The sequence below is a fragment of the Eriocheir sinensis genome, chromosome 14 (assembly GCF_024679095.1).
Source record: "Eriocheir sinensis breed Jianghai 21 chromosome 14, ASM2467909v1, whole genome shotgun sequence".
NCBI lineage: Eukaryota > Metazoa > Arthropoda > Malacostraca > Decapoda > Varunidae > Eriocheir > Eriocheir sinensis.
The window spans coordinates 19,375,552-19,395,499 of NC_066522.1; the positions used below are offsets into that span (position 1 = coordinate 19,375,552).

Below are 19,948 nucleotides of genomic sequence, written 5' to 3' on the forward strand. Positions count from 1 at the left end.
TGACACAGGCAACATTATAATTTATACATAAATAAACAAAAATATACAACTTTCTACCTTTAATGCATAACAGGATAATCTACTTAAACATGTGGAAAATGTGATTCCTAGCCCAAACTTGTAACCCTTACTTTTAATATTAAATTTTGTTGCAATGTAAAAGGATGGAAAGTGGCATGCACGCACGCATGCTTGCACTCACACGATGAACACACACACACACACATACACACAGTGTACAGGGATCAGTTCTTTGGATTTTGGATTTGCTTGATGCAAGCCACTGTTCCCAAAAAACCATCATCAGGTCTGGTAGTGTCTTATCAAGAATAAAAATTTCACATAAATGATTGCATTGTTTCAAAATAGCATTAGAAAGTAATGATTTGGTAGTGACATACTGTTTGAAGCTTCTGTCAAATCAAAGTAACATCTTTGTCTGCATGAAATATGACCTTTTTATTAATCAAAGTTTGGGTTTAAAAACTGATAATGCTATTAACCGGGAAATGAAGTGTGTAGACACCCAACAGCCACTCCTAGAGTACTGTATATGGTCACAGTCTCCTATTACCATTAGCTCCTGCAGATGGATGGATAATGAACGTATAGTGAATTAACTAGCAAATCCAAAATCCACAAAATAGGGGTCTGTAGATTCAAGAGTTGACAGCATTACTAGGGCACATGACAGGATACATGAACAACACGACTTTCCACTGCTGTCTTTTCTCATTTTTGGGGTTGAGCACCCCAACCTACATAAGAGGAAAATATGTAGTTGACAACAATGTAAGCATCCTGAACCCAACCCTCATTTTCTTCAGCATGGAAAATGGAACTAATAGAATGATGATGAGTATGATACCAACAGTAATGGAGGTGACCTTTCTTAAGCTGCATGCAACATTTGTGGGCATCAGAAATGAATACACGAATACATAATGAGGAACTTCACTGGTTTATGACTGGTAGCACAGTTAACCCTCGCTTTTATGGACCTCAACATAACAAATTTTGGCTTTAACAAACATTTTTGTCTTTACAGTAATTGCAGGGATATTCAATGGTGGGCTGGCCAGCATAACATAGTGTCCAATGTGCAATTATTGCTTTAATATCCCTGTATGGGTGTAGTATTTGTGATGACTGCATGTACATAAGTACACAAACTTCCATCTAATACAATAAATAAGGTTTGTTATATACAGAATTGGTCTGAAAAAGCAAATTTTCAACTCACATAACCTTTGTTATATACCAAAATTTTGGATCCCTCGCACATAATGGATTTTCAGATATAATATCATTCCCTTCCCCCCAATTGGTTTGTTAAAGCGAGGGTTTACTGTACTGGCTTTTTTAAATATGTACAGCACAAAACTGAAATCAAGGAACTGCACTTTTTGTTAATCCCTATTCTATGATAATCAAACATAAAAAACTTAATACACAAATCATATAAAAATATAATATATTAACAATTGACCAGTTAAAATAATTAATACAGTGGGGGACTTTTTAAGCTGAATTTTGGTCAAGGCAGCATTGTATCCAGTCCCTCGGCATGAAGGAGATGGAAATGCAAAACCTCTCGCTTGTTTCTTCAAGAAGACTGCGAGGCAAAGTACTACACAATTTCATTAGCATGATTCAAAACTTTTGTATAAAATTATAGCAAAGAAAGCATTGCCACCCTTGCTTTAATTCTTGCCATGTTAAGCCGTTATAGAGGAAACCTATCACCTCCATTAGCTTCTTGACATACTTTTATCAAGGTAATGCAAGGGTGAGTAAAATAAGGCTTTCTGTAATATGAGCCATGCAAATGTATTATATAAGCGCAGGTTTTCAATGTCAACTTAAGTTTTGACAAATAATCAGAATAAATTTTAGCATGCAATGTCTCAACATTGGCTACTCTCGACTGATGGATACCTAGTATCTTCAGTATTATGTCTTTTTTTTTTTAATGAAGCTGACATTCTGAATCTGTGCTTACTTTGTGAATTAGCATGAATCACGTATCATTAGTAGCTTGATTTTACTCACCATTGCATCAGCATGATAAAAAGTCATCTAGAATAAACAGGAGTTTCCTGGTTTTCCCTATAATGACTTCATTTTGAAAAAAATAAAGCAAGGTGAGCAACCCTCTCTTTTCTTGCTATATTTTCTTAGTTATTTAAAATATTTTGAAGAAATATTGTAGTCCTTTGCCTCACAACACTTCCACAAAAACAAGAGGTACTGTATTTACGTCTTTTACACCGAGGGGCCAGATGGATACAGTGCTGCCTCCTACTTACATAGTTTGCGGAGTCCCCCACTAATCAACACACACAAACACTAAAAACATGTATGGAGAAAATTATCACAGTAACAAGTTGCACTTAGCTTCCATCGGAGATATAAGTGATCTCCATTATGTTAATCACATTCTACGTGATCTCATGGACTTCTCACATGCAGAGTCCTTATGGTATGAAATATTATGGCAATGGTTCGAGCATGAAAACAGATGTATTACCTTTGTTAATTACTAAAATTATTTTTGTAATGAGTAAAAAGAAAAACTTTGTGCTTGAAACCTCCCAAGACCATTCTGGAATGAAAGCCTGAATCTTTTGGAATGTACAGCTAAATTCACCATTGCCATATTTTGACACCATGATCAAATATATTATTCAAGTTAAACTGTCATTATATACTCATAAAAATCATATTAAATATTAACTCAAGTTGAAATACGTAATAGTATTCCTCTGAACTTAGTGATTTCCATTTGATGTTTTGTTCTGTTCGGTAACACACCCAAAATGAATGACCAGCAACATCTTTCAAACAGTCCATATTTCTTGGACTATTTTTTCATATACAGTAGTATGTCAATTTAGTGTGAATTGGTTTGATATTATCAATTTAACATGACCCTGAATAAGTAATACATTATTATTTCTGCACAAATCAATATACTGTATAATAATGTGACTCCAACAGTGAGGCAAATCAATTGACATGTTGAGTCACACCATTAAGAGTGCAGCAGGCAGGAAACTGTGTCTGTCGTGAGCCTGATTGGCTGGGGCTGAGAGCAATGTGGCTGCTAACTGGCATGAGTATGTGTGTACATAAGGGATGTGGTATTCACCAAGGAATCTAGAGCTCTAAAATCCTTGGTGGCAACACAAATTGAGGTGTGTTGGGGTTAACTCGTGTGGTTGGGCCACAAGATCATCAGTTGACGGAACATAAACAAACCATTTCTGTTTTGTGATTTCATCTACAAGAAATAGTTTTTGTTTCTTTGTAGCATATAACTGCATGGTGTTATTACAAAAGCAAAAATGACAGCTATGGGCACTCGGTAACTCTCGTTATGGTATGGGGCCTGTGTAGGCCACGGTCGTGGATTTGCTACCATTTGGGCTATGTATCGTAACACATTTTTCCTTTTTTCATGCTGGACTTTTAGGGGGGGTATTTTTGACAACAATGAATTGCCTATAGCAACCACACTATGTAGCAGCAACAACTTGTCTGCAGAGAATCCCTATTTCATCATTCCCCCTTTTCTCGGCATTGGATGGCCCTTGCTCAATCCTTTACACTTTTGTATGTCAAGAAATATGCATTTACTATTGCATGTTTCTCTCTAGTACTAAACTAGCAAATTCCAAAGAAATGAAACTTTGAATTAGCACAAATTTCTTTGGTACCTGTTTCACATTATATTGCCATCCTACTGTATAATCATCTCTACTTTCCTAACTAACAGTTTGTCACCCTTTAGGCTGCATTTACACCAAACTAGTCAAGTAGTCATTTGACAACTCACAGCCATTCACATTGATTGAAGCAATCAAGACTTGGCACCCAGACTGAAGTTGAGGAACCTAAACTGATTTTGAGGAGGATGGATACATATTCTCATGCTGAACTAACTATTTTGTTGTGGCTTCGGCGTTGTAAACTCATGTGGATGACCCAAATCTGTGGGCTTCAATCATTTATTCTGATAGCAGCTCCATGGTGAAGTAGTTAGCATGCCTTACTACGAATCTGCAAGCCTGGGTTTGAATCCCAACCTGGGCAGTCAGTGTGCATCCCACCCAGCTGTTCCTCCCCCCTTGCAGGCTAGCTGATAAATGGGTACCGGGGAAAACCCAGGGAAGGTAAACTGTGGTAACCTGTATGTCACACTGGTCCTGTGTCCCAGGGTAATGAATGGGTTATCACCTGCCACAGGCTCAAGGGCCAATGTGACAAGAGATGAAGACGAAGGCTACACATGCACTATTGCATATAACCCTAATATTACCTTAGTTATTTATTCCCAGACTTAGTGAACCACTTAATTCAATGCAGCAGTAATCTCCTTCCACAGAGTAGCCATGATCCCAGTAACTGTGATCACTGAGATCATGCACAGTAGGACGCTTTTGAACAAAATTCATCAGGATATCAACTTGCATGATGCTCACACCACTAAGAACTTGGAGTAACTGATGAAGAAAATTAACCCAGCCCCATCAGTGAGTTGATGTGACACAATACGACATGACAATATGAATTGACTCATCTAGCGGGAACAGTTTCTGAGACAATACATTGGAGTAAATGTGTATGAGTGGTAATTCAAAATGAATCACTGACACTTCTTGACTCAACTTGTTTGGTGTAAGCAGCTTGTCTTAAAATTTTATCTTTAGACAATAAAAATATCGTCAGCATCCTTATCTTTGTTGCCCTGACGAAGAGATTCAAGACCCATTAACATCTGCACATTGCCCTGCACAGTGAGATGTCCTGAAAGGTATGCCTGTAGGGGTGCCACTGAACCTTCCAGTATTGCCATAAGGTCATTCTTGGCTATGGTCACTGCCACATCAGGGGTGACCTTAGGCAAGTCCCCTTCCACCACCTGTCTTACTCCTGCAAGATGCAACAAATCATTAGTTCTTGGGTTTATGGGATACTGCATGCATTTGTACACATTTTAATTCACATTCCATAGGTTTGGGGTTTCATGCTGCAACTTTATAAAAACAAAATTGGGGAGCATGCTGCCATTTGCATGTTGGCTTTTTGTTCAGTCTAATATTAATACCTGTCGCACATTCAAATGATGCAATATAATTTAACATATTTCATGTTATAATGTGTGGTATTGGGGTGAGCCAGAGAAACAGTGTAGCAGAGACATAAAATACAGTGGTGCACCAAGTTTCGCATCCTCTACTTTTACAACAACCCCTGAATAATCTACAAATAAACTTTAGCGAAAGAACATTAACATTTCGGGCAAAGATCATAAGCCGATGATCACTTTGCCACCACCCAATATGATGTCAGAACCCTTCCTGTGGCACCCACCCAGTCTGGAGGGCTTGGCCTCTGCTGCAGCTGCCACTCTTCTCATCTGCACATGTGCCGAGCACTATTTAAGTCCTGGCACTGACCTGCTCTCGTGAAGACACCTCCCTGTCTCCAATTTAGCAGCGAAAGGCCTCCAGCTCCATCTGCAGGTAGGTCAAGCTAGGCAAGCAGACCCGGTTAGTTCGAAAATAGGTTAACTGATCTTGGCATGGAAACTATAGCTAATTCTATCTATCTACATAGCCCATGCCCTGTTCTTTCACAGGAACTTCCTGCAAAGAGGGTAACCACAGCAGAAGCTCAGTCCCTCAGTCACTCACTCTTTCTCCAGTACTTCCACTCTATTGATCCATTTCACTGGTGTCTCCCCTGACACATCCCTCAATCCTGGCTTCATATAACACTCTTTACAAGTCATTCTTCTCACACATCCAAACCACCTCAAAGCATCATGTTTTGCTCATTCAGCCACTCCACAATCCATTCCTTTGGTTGCTACACCCATATGAAACTTCTCATACATACTCCTCTTTGTATATCATCCTCCTTATGATCCTGCTTCCAAAATTCTCCTACCCTCTTTACAGGGGCAATGTATGGCTTTTTCAATTTTTTTGCTTTGACTCTTAGTTGCCTCCTTTGTTAAAAAGTTTATTGTCCATGAATCCACATACCAGCTTCTTTATTAGATTAGATGTTTTATTTTATTTTATTTATTTTTTTGAAGGGGGGAAAGGGTATTTGGTCAAGTCTCAATGAGCCTAGAACCAACTGCCCTTTTCCTATAGGATCAATGCCTCATCTTGCATGGATTCAGGTTCAATACACGATTTTGCAGTATAATTAATCTAGAAACTCGGTGCACGACTGTATGTTACTGTCAGAATATACAGTTTGTTGATATATCATGACACTTTCAGGAAACTATTGAATGTCACTGGCAAGAGTCTATTGTATAGCTCTTGACTTCTGTACCCACAAATTCTTTGCTATAATTTTTAGCATGGATGTTACTGTTCACAATCCCTTCAAAATATGAAGGACACAGGAGACCAATGTTGCCTCACAGACCATGCTACCCTACTTACTCTAAGGATGATGGTTATTTTCACATGTTTTTGCTATCCTTATTTTTCAAAATCTACCTGAAAATTTGTCATCTTTAGGTTGGTGACATGTATCTCCCAATCTCCATTCAATGAAAAATTTGTAGTTTAAACAAGGAGTACATTCCCACCAGACAGCTACATACTGTACTCCTTGCTACAAAGAAATACCAGCTATGCCATTAGTTTGCATTAACAAGGGTATTCGGCAGCCGTACTTATTATCAAGAGGCCTTAATGTCAACTTACCATTGCCTACAAAGATAATGAAGATGCCACCATCTGTGCCTTCCACTTGCAACCTGTAGATGCCATGGGCCAAATCTGCACCACCTGCTCCACTGATGAGCCCCTGCAGGTGCCTCCCCATCTTAGACTGTGGTGACCGGCTGCTGGTGACTGAGGAACAGGCACAATGACATCAGGAGTTCAGACTAGGTGGCAAAACTATACATGAATGACAAACTACCACTGACAACTACTCTAATCAAGTAGAAATGACAGACCTAAAATTTATACGAAAGCCAATATTATGATTTTGAGTGTTGACTTTTTCATTCAAATGCACATAATTATACAAAATAGATAATTAGATGAGGATAGGTCATTACATTTAACTACAGTTAATCCCTGACATATGATGATTATAAATGCATGTCTACTGGATTCCACTGTCTCTTAGTGAGGTGTAGCTTCTACAGTACAGGAGGCTAAGGTTAGGGACTTAGATTCCCACAACCAACCAGTTGATAATTTTATTTCTAGAGAATCACTATTTCAGTTAAAACTTTTCAGTTGAGCCATAATAGTCTATGCAATATATATTTGCTTGAAATACATTAATAGTTATCTATATTGTGATCTTCAGTATCACCACCAAGTGGCAGGCCTGCGCAAGACTTTTCTGTGTGAAAATTAAGTCTGCTGTGCTCCGCTGGTACTTATACACAGAAACATAAGACACACACACACACATTGTTCTGGTAGCTCAGTGGTAAAGCTCTGTCCTGCCAGGCTTCAAGGTCTGGCAGGCGGAGGTTCAAGCCCCGCTCAGGCTTGGGATTTTTCCACTGACAAGGAGTGGTTACTGCCCTCTCTTAAGCAAGGAGGATGGGGTGTGTGGTGTGTGAAGATCCCAGTAGTACCCAGAGATCGACAAATGAGCCTTGCTCTAATCAGGAAGGTACTTGCTGACGATGATGATTCCAGCTCATGATCAGGCCATAGGTGAAAATTACACAGACACACACACACACACACACCACATGGTGTAAGATAATAAAAACAAAGGGATGCAACATTGATCAAATAAAGGGAGGTAACATCAAAACAAAGGAAGAGTACATAAGAAATAGAATAAGAACTAGAATTGATTATGTAAAAGTCTGCAAAGGAAGATGTTTGTCATTGATAAATTGAAACAAAGAAAAAATAAGCAAGCTGAAAGTAGAAGAAAAGGTCAACAAAGATGTGGCAATGCAAACTGAAATAACAAACAATAGTTTCTAACCAGTCTTAGCTAAGGAAAGTGATTTTGTGGAGAGGAAGGGAATGACCAAAAATGTTGTGCTGAAAGACATGTAAGAGGGAATGCAAGAAGGGCATAAATTATGCGAGGGTTAAGATGTTAGGAAGGCCCTAGGGTGAGATGGCATCTCCAAACTAGGTACAAAGGAAGGCAGAGAACAACAGTCAGAAGATTCAGGCTAACTGTATGTTCACTGACAAGGGAATGTCCCATAGTAGTGGAAGAGCCAATGTGGTACTATCAATCAACAGCAACAGTGAGAAGGATGAGTCAGGGAGGTGTGTTAACAGACAAAGTCTCGGCAAAATGCCTTTTTAGATCTCAGTTTGCACATAATTCGTTCATTATGTAGGCTTTGTGATAGTTTTGAGTATCACTTCCTCTAAATAATGGTAAATTATACAAATTTTGTAAGTTTTCCTCACAAATGTATCTTATGAGAATATGGTGATAGGTTTGCAGATTCGAGTCCCATCCAGATAATGTATATGTGAATAATTATACTTTTACTGTATATATATATATATATATATATATATATATATATATATATATATATATATATATATATATATATATAAAACAAACTCAAATCATACTAGTTATTACGGATGAAGTATAAAAATATTTTCCACTTTTTAGTCAAGTGAATAGTGCTCAGGGGTGCAACATTCATTGTACAAACTTGCAAAGAGCCAAGTCATATTTCAACACTTCATTTATGGCATTAACCCCCATTGACCGAAAAAGTTTTTCTCGGGAGATCCCCCTGAACGCAGAAGTCAGCAGAAAATGAACTTTGAAACAGAGAAAACGTCATAAAAGGCGTTTTAAAGAAAATTTTCTGGCGCACCCTGCTGTGAAATCCATTTCTTTCTTGGTTGTTGCATTTGGCTGGAATTCATGGATTCCCCCAAAATTCCAACTTTTTACTGGTGCGACATGCAGAAATTTTTTTTGAAGAAAAGTTGCTCATTTTATCACGATAGAGTCTGTAAAATATAATTTATAATCTTTGACCCAGAAATTTACTGCCTACAGAGAGCCAATGTTGCAGTGAAACTCGAAAAATATTTTTTGTGAATTTTTGTAGTTTTTTTCATTCTGGAATGAGTTTCATTGAATAAAAGTTGTAGAAAGTCATCCATAGAACTCAATTGTGAAATCAGATTATGATTTGGACAGACCGTTTAGCTGGAATTCCATGATTCCCCCAAAATTCCAACTTCTGCTTCCCACTTCTCTGAACACTCCTGTGAACAAGATACTGGTTCATCTAGAACATCACGTATATTAGTGGAGGTGTCAAGACTACACTCAGCACGCACACAATGAGCAGAAACTAAAGGAAGACCGCCGAAACAGGACGGCTGAGGGAACATAATTGCTCTGCAGACGCCATGATGCGTTGGCAGGAACTGTAGACTATTTTTAGCACGGAGTGGTGGTAAGGGACAAAAGAGGTGCTAGTTAGTCACTTAACAGCGACAGAAACCTAGATACACGCGGCCTTTAAATTGCGGATAGCTTCTCGCTCTCCGGTGCTGGCATCATGTCGTTGCCCACGTCTGATAGAACTATATGACGCCAGTGGCATCATCGTCATTATGGGGTTAATCACAACCAAGAGGTTTGGGTGGGAGTACCTTCACAATTCTGTTGGGATGTGTGCTGAAGGTTGTTGCCAGACATATCCAGCTGATCTGTGTGGTGGAAACATGTGGGTTAGATCAAGCCACTCTCCACCAACCTCTCACTTGAGGAACGGGGGCAGGGGCGGGGTTTGAATGAGATGAAGCAAATTGAAAACTGGCAAATCATATAAATAAGTTTAGGTCATATATTTTGTCTACTGCTACAAAGGATGTCTAAATCTGAAAAGAAATAAGAAAAATTAAATCATATTTTCAAGAATATATTAATGGAAACTCCATAATAAAAGTAATCATTAAAACTTAAGCTAAGAAAAATGTAGCAGGCTTTAATAAACTGAGGCTCACATTAAGAGATCTTAAGCTCTGGGGCAAAAATCCTCTGGAGTAATGTCAAGTAGGGCATTTTTGACTGGAAGGTACTGCTGTGTCTTCTTTGAAATCAAGGTTGGAATTGTTACCTATATTTGCAGGAAATGCTTATTCAGCATAATATAAAAAAACAACAATGAAAAATACTCAAGTAGGCACAAGACTTATTTCTCTGAATATGGTTCCCTGCCCTGCATTTTACAAAAGGATGCAATGGATGAAATTCATTATAAGGGACAAAATGTGCTATTGTAATCTGTTTTCCCTACATTTCACCATTAAACATTTTCTGGTCCATTTCATCATTTATCTTTTTGAATTTAAATTCTTCATTATACTAACTTCAAATTTATTTGTGGTATGAATATGTATTAGTTACCACACAGTATCATAAGATATTTCTTTAATGCAGCTGAGAAAGTGACAGCCACAGAAAGCATGCATTTGGCTATTTTTTTGTTTTTTTGTTGTTGTTGTTATTGCCACTCACGGCTGGACGGCAAGGTTGATTGTTCTGGTGATTTTATTCAACAGGCTATTTCTTGCCACTGCCAATCATGGCTGGACAGTCCCATCATGTACTTTTTTTTTTTTTTATTTGTTTTTTCCTTAATTGGAATTATTGCCTAATTTTCTTTTTCTCTGTATTACATATCCATGCCATGAAATGTTAATTTTGTGGGAAATCCAGAGTATTTATAGAGAGCTAGGGCCTGCCAGGTGTACCAACATCGAGGTGCTAGGATGGTAGGTATTTTATATCTACTTAATGCTTTCTTGAAGACACAGACCGAGCACAGGAACTTTGCTTAAATGGTCCAGTGTCAAGACAAGAGTTTTGCCTTCGGATCTCTTAATGGGAGCCTATATCACTGTCTTAAATCACATGCAGCAGGAACACAAAGAGTTGCAATATTCTATTCTAGAGGGACATTTTTTCCACAGTTCAACAAGAGCATCACCTTTATATGTTTAATTTTGTGCCAGAAGCAGCTACTAATTGATTGGCTGTATTAATTCAACTGGATCCCTAAAACTTTTAAGCCTGATGTTACTTGCATTTCATTCCATGTTGCCGACAGTTCTATCCCACTAACATAATTCATATGTTACTGGAGTTCTTCCTAATTCCTGGGAGGAGTTTTTTATTTTTTTATTTATTTATTTTTTTATTTTTTACAGCAAAGGAGACAGCTCAAGGGCACAAAAAAAAAAAAAAAAAAAAAAAAAAAAAAAAAACTACGCTCCTCCTAAAAGTAATAAATATTTCAAATTTTGCCATTTGGATATTCACTTCTAAAAAGTAAATATATTTTTTATGAAAAGTTATTCAATTTCAGTACTTTATACTACTTATGCTTGATTTCATTTGTGTTATCAACTCATAAAAAAGAACGAATCAAAGTTGAATCGATGAATCAATATTAGGATAAAGCTTCACTTATGATGTCCACAGTGCCTCTACAGTGAAGGTAGAGTAAAGCCCATAGCTATTAACATCCACATTCACAAATTGAAGGCTTCAAAAAGCATAAAAAAAAAAAAATATATATATATATATATATATATATATATATATATATATATATATATATATATATATATATATATATATATATATATATATATATATATATATATATATATATATATAGATATATATATGAACTGTGCTATATGACCATTTACAGCAAAAAATTTAGTCTTGTGTTGTTGCAGAATATGGAGAAGGAATATGCATTACATTAGTCATAGTTATTTAAAATAACTACTGGATTAATATCTGCAGTGAAAAAAATATATAGAATTTGTATTTATAATTGAAGAAAATATGAACTATAATGAATTATTAAGCTATTAACATAAGGATTACTTGGTCTGAGACACAGTAGTGCAAGTTTATCAATCTTACACATGTTTCAATTAGAAATTTGGCTAATCTGATATACTTTCAAACTACTTTTTTCAAAAGTTATCATGTAGCCAAGGCATGTGCTTCCACCTTTAATTTTTTTCTATCTTGTTAACCGACACAATAACTCGGGAAAACTTCCTGACTTTCACCAAAACAGGAGAAATATATCCGTTAACAGCCATCTCAGATATGTGCTCAACTTTATGTATTTACTGTGGCCGAGGCACCTGGAGGGGCAAACACTTGGCCGCCTCCTCCATCCCCACTGCCTCCAAAGCAACTCATAATGGGCTTGAGGGGGTTGTTGGGTTCAGCCTCCTTCAGGATGTTGATGGTGCTCCAGTCAAAAAGAACAGTTTGGCTGCATTTTTTTATTTTTTATGAAGAGTGAATTACTACATATTCATGCATGAAAAGGCAAAGGGAGACATAAATTATGAAAGACTAAATGTTGAAATGACAGAAAGAAACGATACTTTTCAAAAAGAAGCATTGAATTCTGGAATACCATCACAACAGCAGCAAGTCAGAGATGAAACATCCTTGAATTCCAAAGAAAATTGGAAGAGAGAAATAAAGGAGACATGACAAGAAGAGCATGCACTCAGTTCATCTTAAATACGATTACAAGTAGATAGATCATACTTACCTATAGCTTCTGACTTCTTTTTGGAGCTGGACCCAAGGAAACTGAAGTCCCCAAAGCTACCCAAACCAGGGATGTTGAAGACTGAGGATGCTGCAGCAGCTGTGGCCGAGGCACCTGGAGGGGCAAACACTTGGCCTGCTCCTCCATCTCCACTGCCTCCAAAGCAACTCATAATGGGCTTGAGGGGGTTGTTGGGCTCAGCCTCCTTCAGGATGTTGACAGTGCTCCTGTCAAAAGAACAGTTTGGCTGCAATTTTTTTTTACCAATGGTCCATGGATCCCTAAAGGGTCTATGGATAGGTTTCATGGTATCCACGAATTTGGTGCTTAGATAATTGTTTCCACCAGCTTCTTAATGTAAACTGACAATGGTGTTGCATAAAGGAATATGAAAGCCAAATGATAAACTGAAACAATTGACCTTAAGAGCAACAACAAGTACTCAAACCAGAATGACATGTAGCACAACATCAATGACATATATTATTAAACAACTGAATGAACTCACAGTGTCACTTCTCCAATTTCAATGCCCCATTCAAGCACTCTCAAATTTAGTTCCTTTTGTATTTGTGCTGCAATAATGGGACGATCTCTTTCCGTTTCCCTGTTGGTAAAAATAACATTTAGTTTTGAAAATACATTTCCAATCCCTTTGGTATGTAAAGTCCCAAAAGGAGGTATATGAACATTTGGATATAAGACAAATATATCCTAAGTTTATCTATCTATCTATATGTAATTGATACCCTGTTCCCTCAAGTTTTCAGACATTACCAAACTCCTCTTAGTCTCTTCCCCTCAATCGTGCCTTTCTTTCTCGTATCATTCACTGGGGCATAGGCACACACCTAAGTATACTTCACAATATCTATCTTACCTGTCATACATACTAACCTAGAACCACACCACCCATGTCCATCCACTTCCACCCGTTCTCAATGGGGAGACCAATGTGGCCTACCTTCCTTCCTTCTCACCTTCTCTACCCCTGCTCATACTAATCCTTCTTCTGCACCCTCCCACAGTCACTCTACAACATCACTTTCACATTTCCCTACACTACATATTTTCATGTGCCTCCATGGAGCAGTGGTTAGTGTTCCTAGCTATGAATCCGTGGACCTGGGTTCAAATCCCTGCCCTGGCAGTTGGCTATAGCTAACCCAGCTGTCATCTTACCTTTCAGACTAGCCAATAAATGGGTACCTAAGAAACCCTGGGAAGGTAAACTGTGGCAATCCCAGGCTTCACACTGGCCAGAGTTCTGGAGTAAGGGGCTCTTCCACAGCACAGGCTCAAATGGCCAATGTGATGGAGATCAGCACCACAGCTACTTGCAGCTATAGCGTATGCACCCAAATTTACCCTTGCCGTACATCCTTTAAGGTTTGTTTCACCAGCATTAACTTAACATGTTTACTTTCCTGTTCACGAATGTTTCAATGATTTCATTCTTCCTGTTCCTGCATTTATCACTCAACCCATTCATAATCACACATGCCACCCTAAGGAGCTCCTCCCTCCTTTTCCTGCTCCTTAGGGAGAAATGGAACCTTACTCCGCTTGTAGCTATATTTCATCCACCCACCTAGGAGCCACTGGCAGCTGACAGGGCAGTGCAGTGCTCATTCCCAGGACACAGATTTGGAATGTCGGAAACCAAAGTCACCAAAAAAAAGATAAAAACCATAGGCACCACTGACAGTCTATAAAGAATAAATAAAAGGTTTCATACAAAATAAAAAACAAACACCACAAAAACAAAGTAATACAGTAGTACCTGCCCTCTCCTATATAAAAAAAAAGGGCAAACCATAATTATAGGACTAAAAAGACCACTTCATGAGGGCACAGTACCACCGCAAGCAATGCCGTGATTGTCCGTGAGATGCTGCTAATTGCCTAAAATCCGACACCGTACCTATATATAAAGTAGCAGTCAAAACACAGAGCAGCTGTAGCCTCACTGATTACTATACATACTAGCACAGTGCAAAGCAGGTAAATATGAATTAATGTACCGTAATCTGTATATGGTCAACATACTAAGGTTTTCCATTTCCCTATTACCATGAATATCTAAACTTGAGTGCAAGTCATACCTGACAGTGTTCTTGGTAAGGACATTAAGTAGGACAGTTTTCCCAAAGGACCTGAGGCCATGCTCTGGGGAGGTGACGGAGGTGGTGAGCCGCTGCACATCACTGATCCGGTACTTCACCTCACAACCCATTTCTATGATCCCGTTGTCTGCTGTGATGAGCTGCAAAGAAAGATAAAGTTGAATGCTCCGAATTGAGCGCATGTGGGTATTACATGTGTGTGGGATCAACATATTTTTATTGAAAACTAAGCGTAGTGGGAATTCACATTGTGGAAACCTGAAAAGTATGAAATTAAAGGTTAGAGTATTACTACTAACACAATTCTGCAATATTCATGCTCACCTGTTGTGGTGGGACAGAAAAAGCTTTGGTCCTCATATCCACCTGAGTGTAATTGTCAAGCCATGGGATAACAAAAACCATGCCCGGTCCCAACACTCCACGAAGCCTGCCAAGGCGGAACACTATGAGACGTTCCCACTGGGCCACCTTCTTGAAGCAGAACCACAATGTGATTGGGAAAGTGAGGCAGATGAAGAAGTAGCTGAGCCATGTGGCTATGGCTGCCAGGCATCCCATCACACTCAGATTTTTGAACCTCCTCTTCTTACTTGCATTGCCTTAAGAAGGTAAAAAAATATTATCAAGTTGAAAAATATAAAAATATTTCGGCCATAACAAAATTAGTTCAGAAATATTTGTGCTACAAACTGATATCCAGTATCAACTATACATAATCACTAGCAATACATCTAAAGATTCTGAGACAATGGGGATGTACAATCTATTCTTATCCTAAAGTAGTGTATATATCTTGCTGAAACTTGGATGGGCTAATATGGCAAACAAGAAAGATTCTCCCCGCTGTGTACAGAAGTTATGAAATTATATTTTCCTTTTTTGCTGTTTTTAATGTCAACACTGAAACCTGGTTAATCTAGGTACAAATAGTTTTGGTGTGTACACAATGTGATTTAGTTTCCTAGTATCATAAGACTTAAATTTCATATCTATGCTTCAAATTGTGTCTATTAAAGATTATTCACTTCCATTAGTTGTTAGAAACATACAGTTATTAGTGTAGGTAAGACCATGATGCAGCTGCCTCATCATGCTGCTGCTAACTGCATCAGCTTATCTTGCCATGCCAAACCAAGCTGTGGCCAAGTGTTCAAACCAACACCTACCACTCTGATTGTGGTTACTACATGCATGCTGACCATGCCTACTAGTTCTTTGAAGTTATCATAATGAGCCACAGTTAAATTCTTTTAAACAAATAACAAAATTAACTATTGCTAAAAGTCTCATGAATACAAAGAGGAGCAAGGGCCAACACAAAGAACAAGGGTTACCACTCCTTTTCATATCTACCACAATAAGTCACTAACACTTCCTTGTTATAGAGGCCATGCAAAATCATGACTACCACATCAACCAATATCCATGATATAACCATCAATCATATGAGCAGAAAACTTAACAATATCAAATAATGCAATTAACACTTACAGTGCATTGACTTGGCAATTAGCTAGTTATGTAACAGCTTCTGAAACTCACATCAAGTACCACATGAGGGATTTTAGGTGGCTAATGGCCATTTTCTAAAAGAACAATCACACCTGTTGCTTACCACGCCCTGCCCTGCCACACTAATTAAAACTGTTATGGTGCACATAGGCAATTACCAAAATATTTATAAGCCAGTGATATACTATTCTTGATCTAAATTCCTCTTAATAGTTCACACTGTAGACTCAGGATAGTTCAATTTGCTCACAACACCAAATGTTCTGTTCATCTCTTTCAGTGTGCAATCTCTTTTTTATACTTGACCTAGCAGGCAGTGGGTAAATTTCCTGAGGATGGCACCAAAGTGAGAATATTTTCATCTTATTCTATTAAGTGCCTCAAGGAGATACTCAAAACCTTGTGTCCCACTGAACCTGGTGGCAAGAGTGTCCAAATACCAAATTTGAGAGCCTGTTGTGGTCAACATCTGCTGTCTGACAGACCATTCTTGAAACTGAATGGAAAAATATAACAAAAGACATGGAGAATCAGCAGATACTTCTCTGAAAATCCCTTATGACTTTTCCAGGCATTACTAGTAGTAGGGCTTCAGAATTTTTTTTTCAGCACTTGGTATCTCAAAATTTGAATTTTTGTACATGTAATTCTAATTTGCCACTGTACATATTACAGGAGTCCTTTTCTATTGTATCTCAATAATTTGAGAGATCATTAAACTTGTGATTTTTCTCAGCAATTATTTCCTCACTAATCCTATTAGCATTGTAGTTTAAGGGGAAAAATATATTAAAGTTTACATAGATTTCTACTGAATAATGAAATAAAGTGCAAATATATGTAATTATTTGTGCTTTAGGTAATGGAGTGGCTAACAAGAAATTACTGTACTGAGCATAATAAGAAAATTAACAGCAGCACTTTGAGAATTAGAGTAGGTCATTGACTATGTATATTCGACAGAAAACTTAAGGCATACAAGTACTCTGTCGTACAAGGAAACAGTCTGTGTTACTGTGTTAGTTGGGGAGAAAAAGAAAACTAAAGAACTGAGTGCATCCATGAGGTACAATCTGGTGACGAAGATTATCTTGCCCAAAGAGAGCCTGCAAATTAGTACAACCACAATGAATAACTGAAGCGTGACAAGTAAAAATTTTGGAAGTGCTTCATATTTTTTGGTAATTTATAGTCAACCTCCAGGAGACCACAATCAACTAAATACTAATCCTATTTCCTTTATATGTGAATTCACATTGGTCATACATAACATGTTAGTTTCTGTTTCTGTGAAAGAGATATGATTTAAGTGACTTCAATTTTGTTACATTAATGCTAATTTCCTATATGGTTGCCTGTCTGTCACACTGTACTCTTGTCATAACACTAATAGACAGCCTCAAGCCAATCACCATTACCCATACCATACCTCAGAGGATGCCCAAAGTACTTACCTCAGGACAAGAGAGGAGAGGGAAGGAAGGATAAGGAGAGGGGAAGGGAGTTAAAGGGAGAGGAAGTCTTATAAATTAGTAAGGTAGGCCATAAAATCTAAATAACTAGATGACACAGTAATCAATGCCTCTACCAACCCTTCTCCCCAATATTGAGGGACACTGAGTGAGCCCTGTGACCATAGCCATAGTCGAATGCCGACTGGTACTGACTCGGGGATTTGTTGTAGTCAAATGCAGACTTATAGCTGAATGCCGAGTTATAATCAAAGGCCCCCGAGGTTGATGGAGGGGGCGGGTCATTTTCCTTGGGCTCGTCAGTGGGAACCAAACTGTATTTGGCAAACGACACCATCTCTGAAAATAAATGCAAAAGCGTGATCACAATGCATATATATGGTAAGGTAAAAGCTCATAGGACAACCATGAGATTGTCTAACAGGATCTACAAGTTGCCTTCACCTCTCATGAAATATACAGTAAAGTTTTCTTAATGTGGAAGTCTGACATGCCACATTAAGACATTAGTGTTATTTCACGGTTACAATTTTGAACCTAAACCTAAAAGTTCCTTGGATGGACCTAGTGAAACTTAATCTTAGGAAAATGGTGATACATTTTCAGAATCTTTACTAAAAATCTATTGAATAAAAAGATCTATCAAATAACTAGAAGGTTAATTACTTTAATTCTTGTCTTTGATGAGTGACCTTATCATAACACTATGTACCTATATACTAAGTTTTCGCCTTGATTCATTGTCTACAGGTTCCGTACACCTGCATATTCCTAGAACAATTTCACATACGGTGGATAAAATTTCATCAGTACTGGTTATAAATGGTAGACAATTGCAGTATGTAATCATGACACTCTAGCCACTGAATACACTGAAAGGCTCATCATGTGGTGGTTATGTTGCCTCAAACTGAATAAATCCATGTTATAGTACTAATATATTTTCCCTCTGTTCCATATCTTGCTCTCGTCAGCTCTCTCTTCTTCCTTGCTACCCTTCTTTCCTCTCTGTTCCCCTCCACTCTCTTTATCTCAACAACACTGCAGTGGAGAAAGTTGACCAGCAATCCTTCTGTCATATTTCTTCTGTTCACCTTACCTGTCCACATCATCACAAAGCTAGAAAGAGATAAATAGCATCCCCACATATTATCCTCTTAAACTGAGACCCCCAAGAGGCCAGAAAACCACCCCTGGCAAGTATCATGAAGGAGAGGACAGAACACAGCCTCCAAAATGACATAAGGGGATGGACGTAACAAGATAGGACAGGATAGGACCGTTGAGGACAAGAGACGGGAGAGGACAGGAAAGGGCGGACATAACAAGACATGAGATAATACGACAGGAGAGGATATAATAACACAAAAGAATAAAGGAGTGGACAGAACACAGCCTCCAAAATGACAGAAGGGGACGGACATAACAAGACAGGATAGGATAGGACCGTCGAGGACATGAGACGGGAAAGGACAGGAAAGGGCGGACAAAACAAGACAGGAGAAGCCATAAGACAGTAAAAGACAAAAGAGGACGGACATCACAGCCTCCAAAATGACAGGAGACGGACATAGGAAGACAGGATAGGACCGCTGGGAACATGACAGGACAGGAAAGGACGGACATAGTACAACAAAGGACAAAACAAGACAAAAAAGGACAAAACAAGACAAAAAAGGACAAAACAAAACAAAAAAGGGCAAAAACAAGACAAAAAAAAAGGAAAACAGGAAATAACGGACATTACACCATCTCAGTTATACACACTTTACAGACTCCTTATTCCCTGTTATCCCTCACTGCCTCCCCCACACACTTCGCAATGCCCTCCACAACACACACGACCACTCCTATAACGTAGATTTAGTGTTATTTGACGGTAAGGAGGTGAAATAAGGCGTCTCTGTACCAGCGACGGGAGATGGTGCTGCGTCGCCCTCAGCCTCCTCCTCTCAACACCTTCGATCCTCGTCGTCTGCTGCGCCGTGTCGTCTGCTGCGGCTATTGATGGTGGCGATGATTTACATAGATTTACACAGATATTCAGACCACACAGTCCTTGAACCTAGATATTCAGACCACACAGTCCTTGAACCTAAGTGAATTTATGTTAGGCATATGGCACCAAGGTCTCTCAAGATCATTAGGGGAAGGTGACTAGGCCTTTCTCTTTACTCTTAAAGTACTTGCGCCTTCATATTATGATAGGGTGCCCAAACGTCCCCGGTTCCCGG

General features: G+C 38.4%; 1 protein-coding gene across 4 annotated transcripts in view; it reads right to left on the bottom strand.

Annotated features, from left to right (window-relative positions):
* Positions 1-19,948, bottom strand: part of LOC126998602 (stomatin-like protein 1) — a 22,726-nt gene continuing 2,778 nt past the window's right edge. Inside the window, exons 1-9 of one of the 4 annotated variants that reach the window (XM_050860509.1) lie at positions 19,624-19,772; positions 17,835-18,053; positions 15,052-15,329; positions 14,707-14,867; positions 13,110-13,208; positions 12,602-12,828; positions 9,660-9,716; positions 6,735-6,884; positions 1-4,935 (exon numbers count right to left, since the gene is read on the bottom strand). In XM_050860509.1, the coding sequence (XP_050716466.1) occupies positions 4,709-4,935; positions 6,735-6,884; positions 9,660-9,716; positions 12,602-12,828; positions 13,110-13,208; positions 14,707-14,867; positions 15,052-15,329; positions 17,835-18,051 (1,416 nt within the window). In that variant the 5' untranslated portion in view covers positions 18,052-18,053; positions 19,624-19,772 and the 3' untranslated portion in view covers positions 1-4,708. Of the gene's footprint in view, positions 4,936-5,462; positions 5,539-6,734; positions 6,885-9,659; positions 9,717-12,601; positions 12,829-13,109; positions 13,209-14,706; positions 14,868-15,051; positions 15,330-17,834; positions 18,054-19,623; positions 19,773-19,948 lie in introns of those variants that run through there. The other 3 variants (XR_007752946.1, XM_050860510.1, XM_050860508.1) reach the window with 3 other exon arrangements.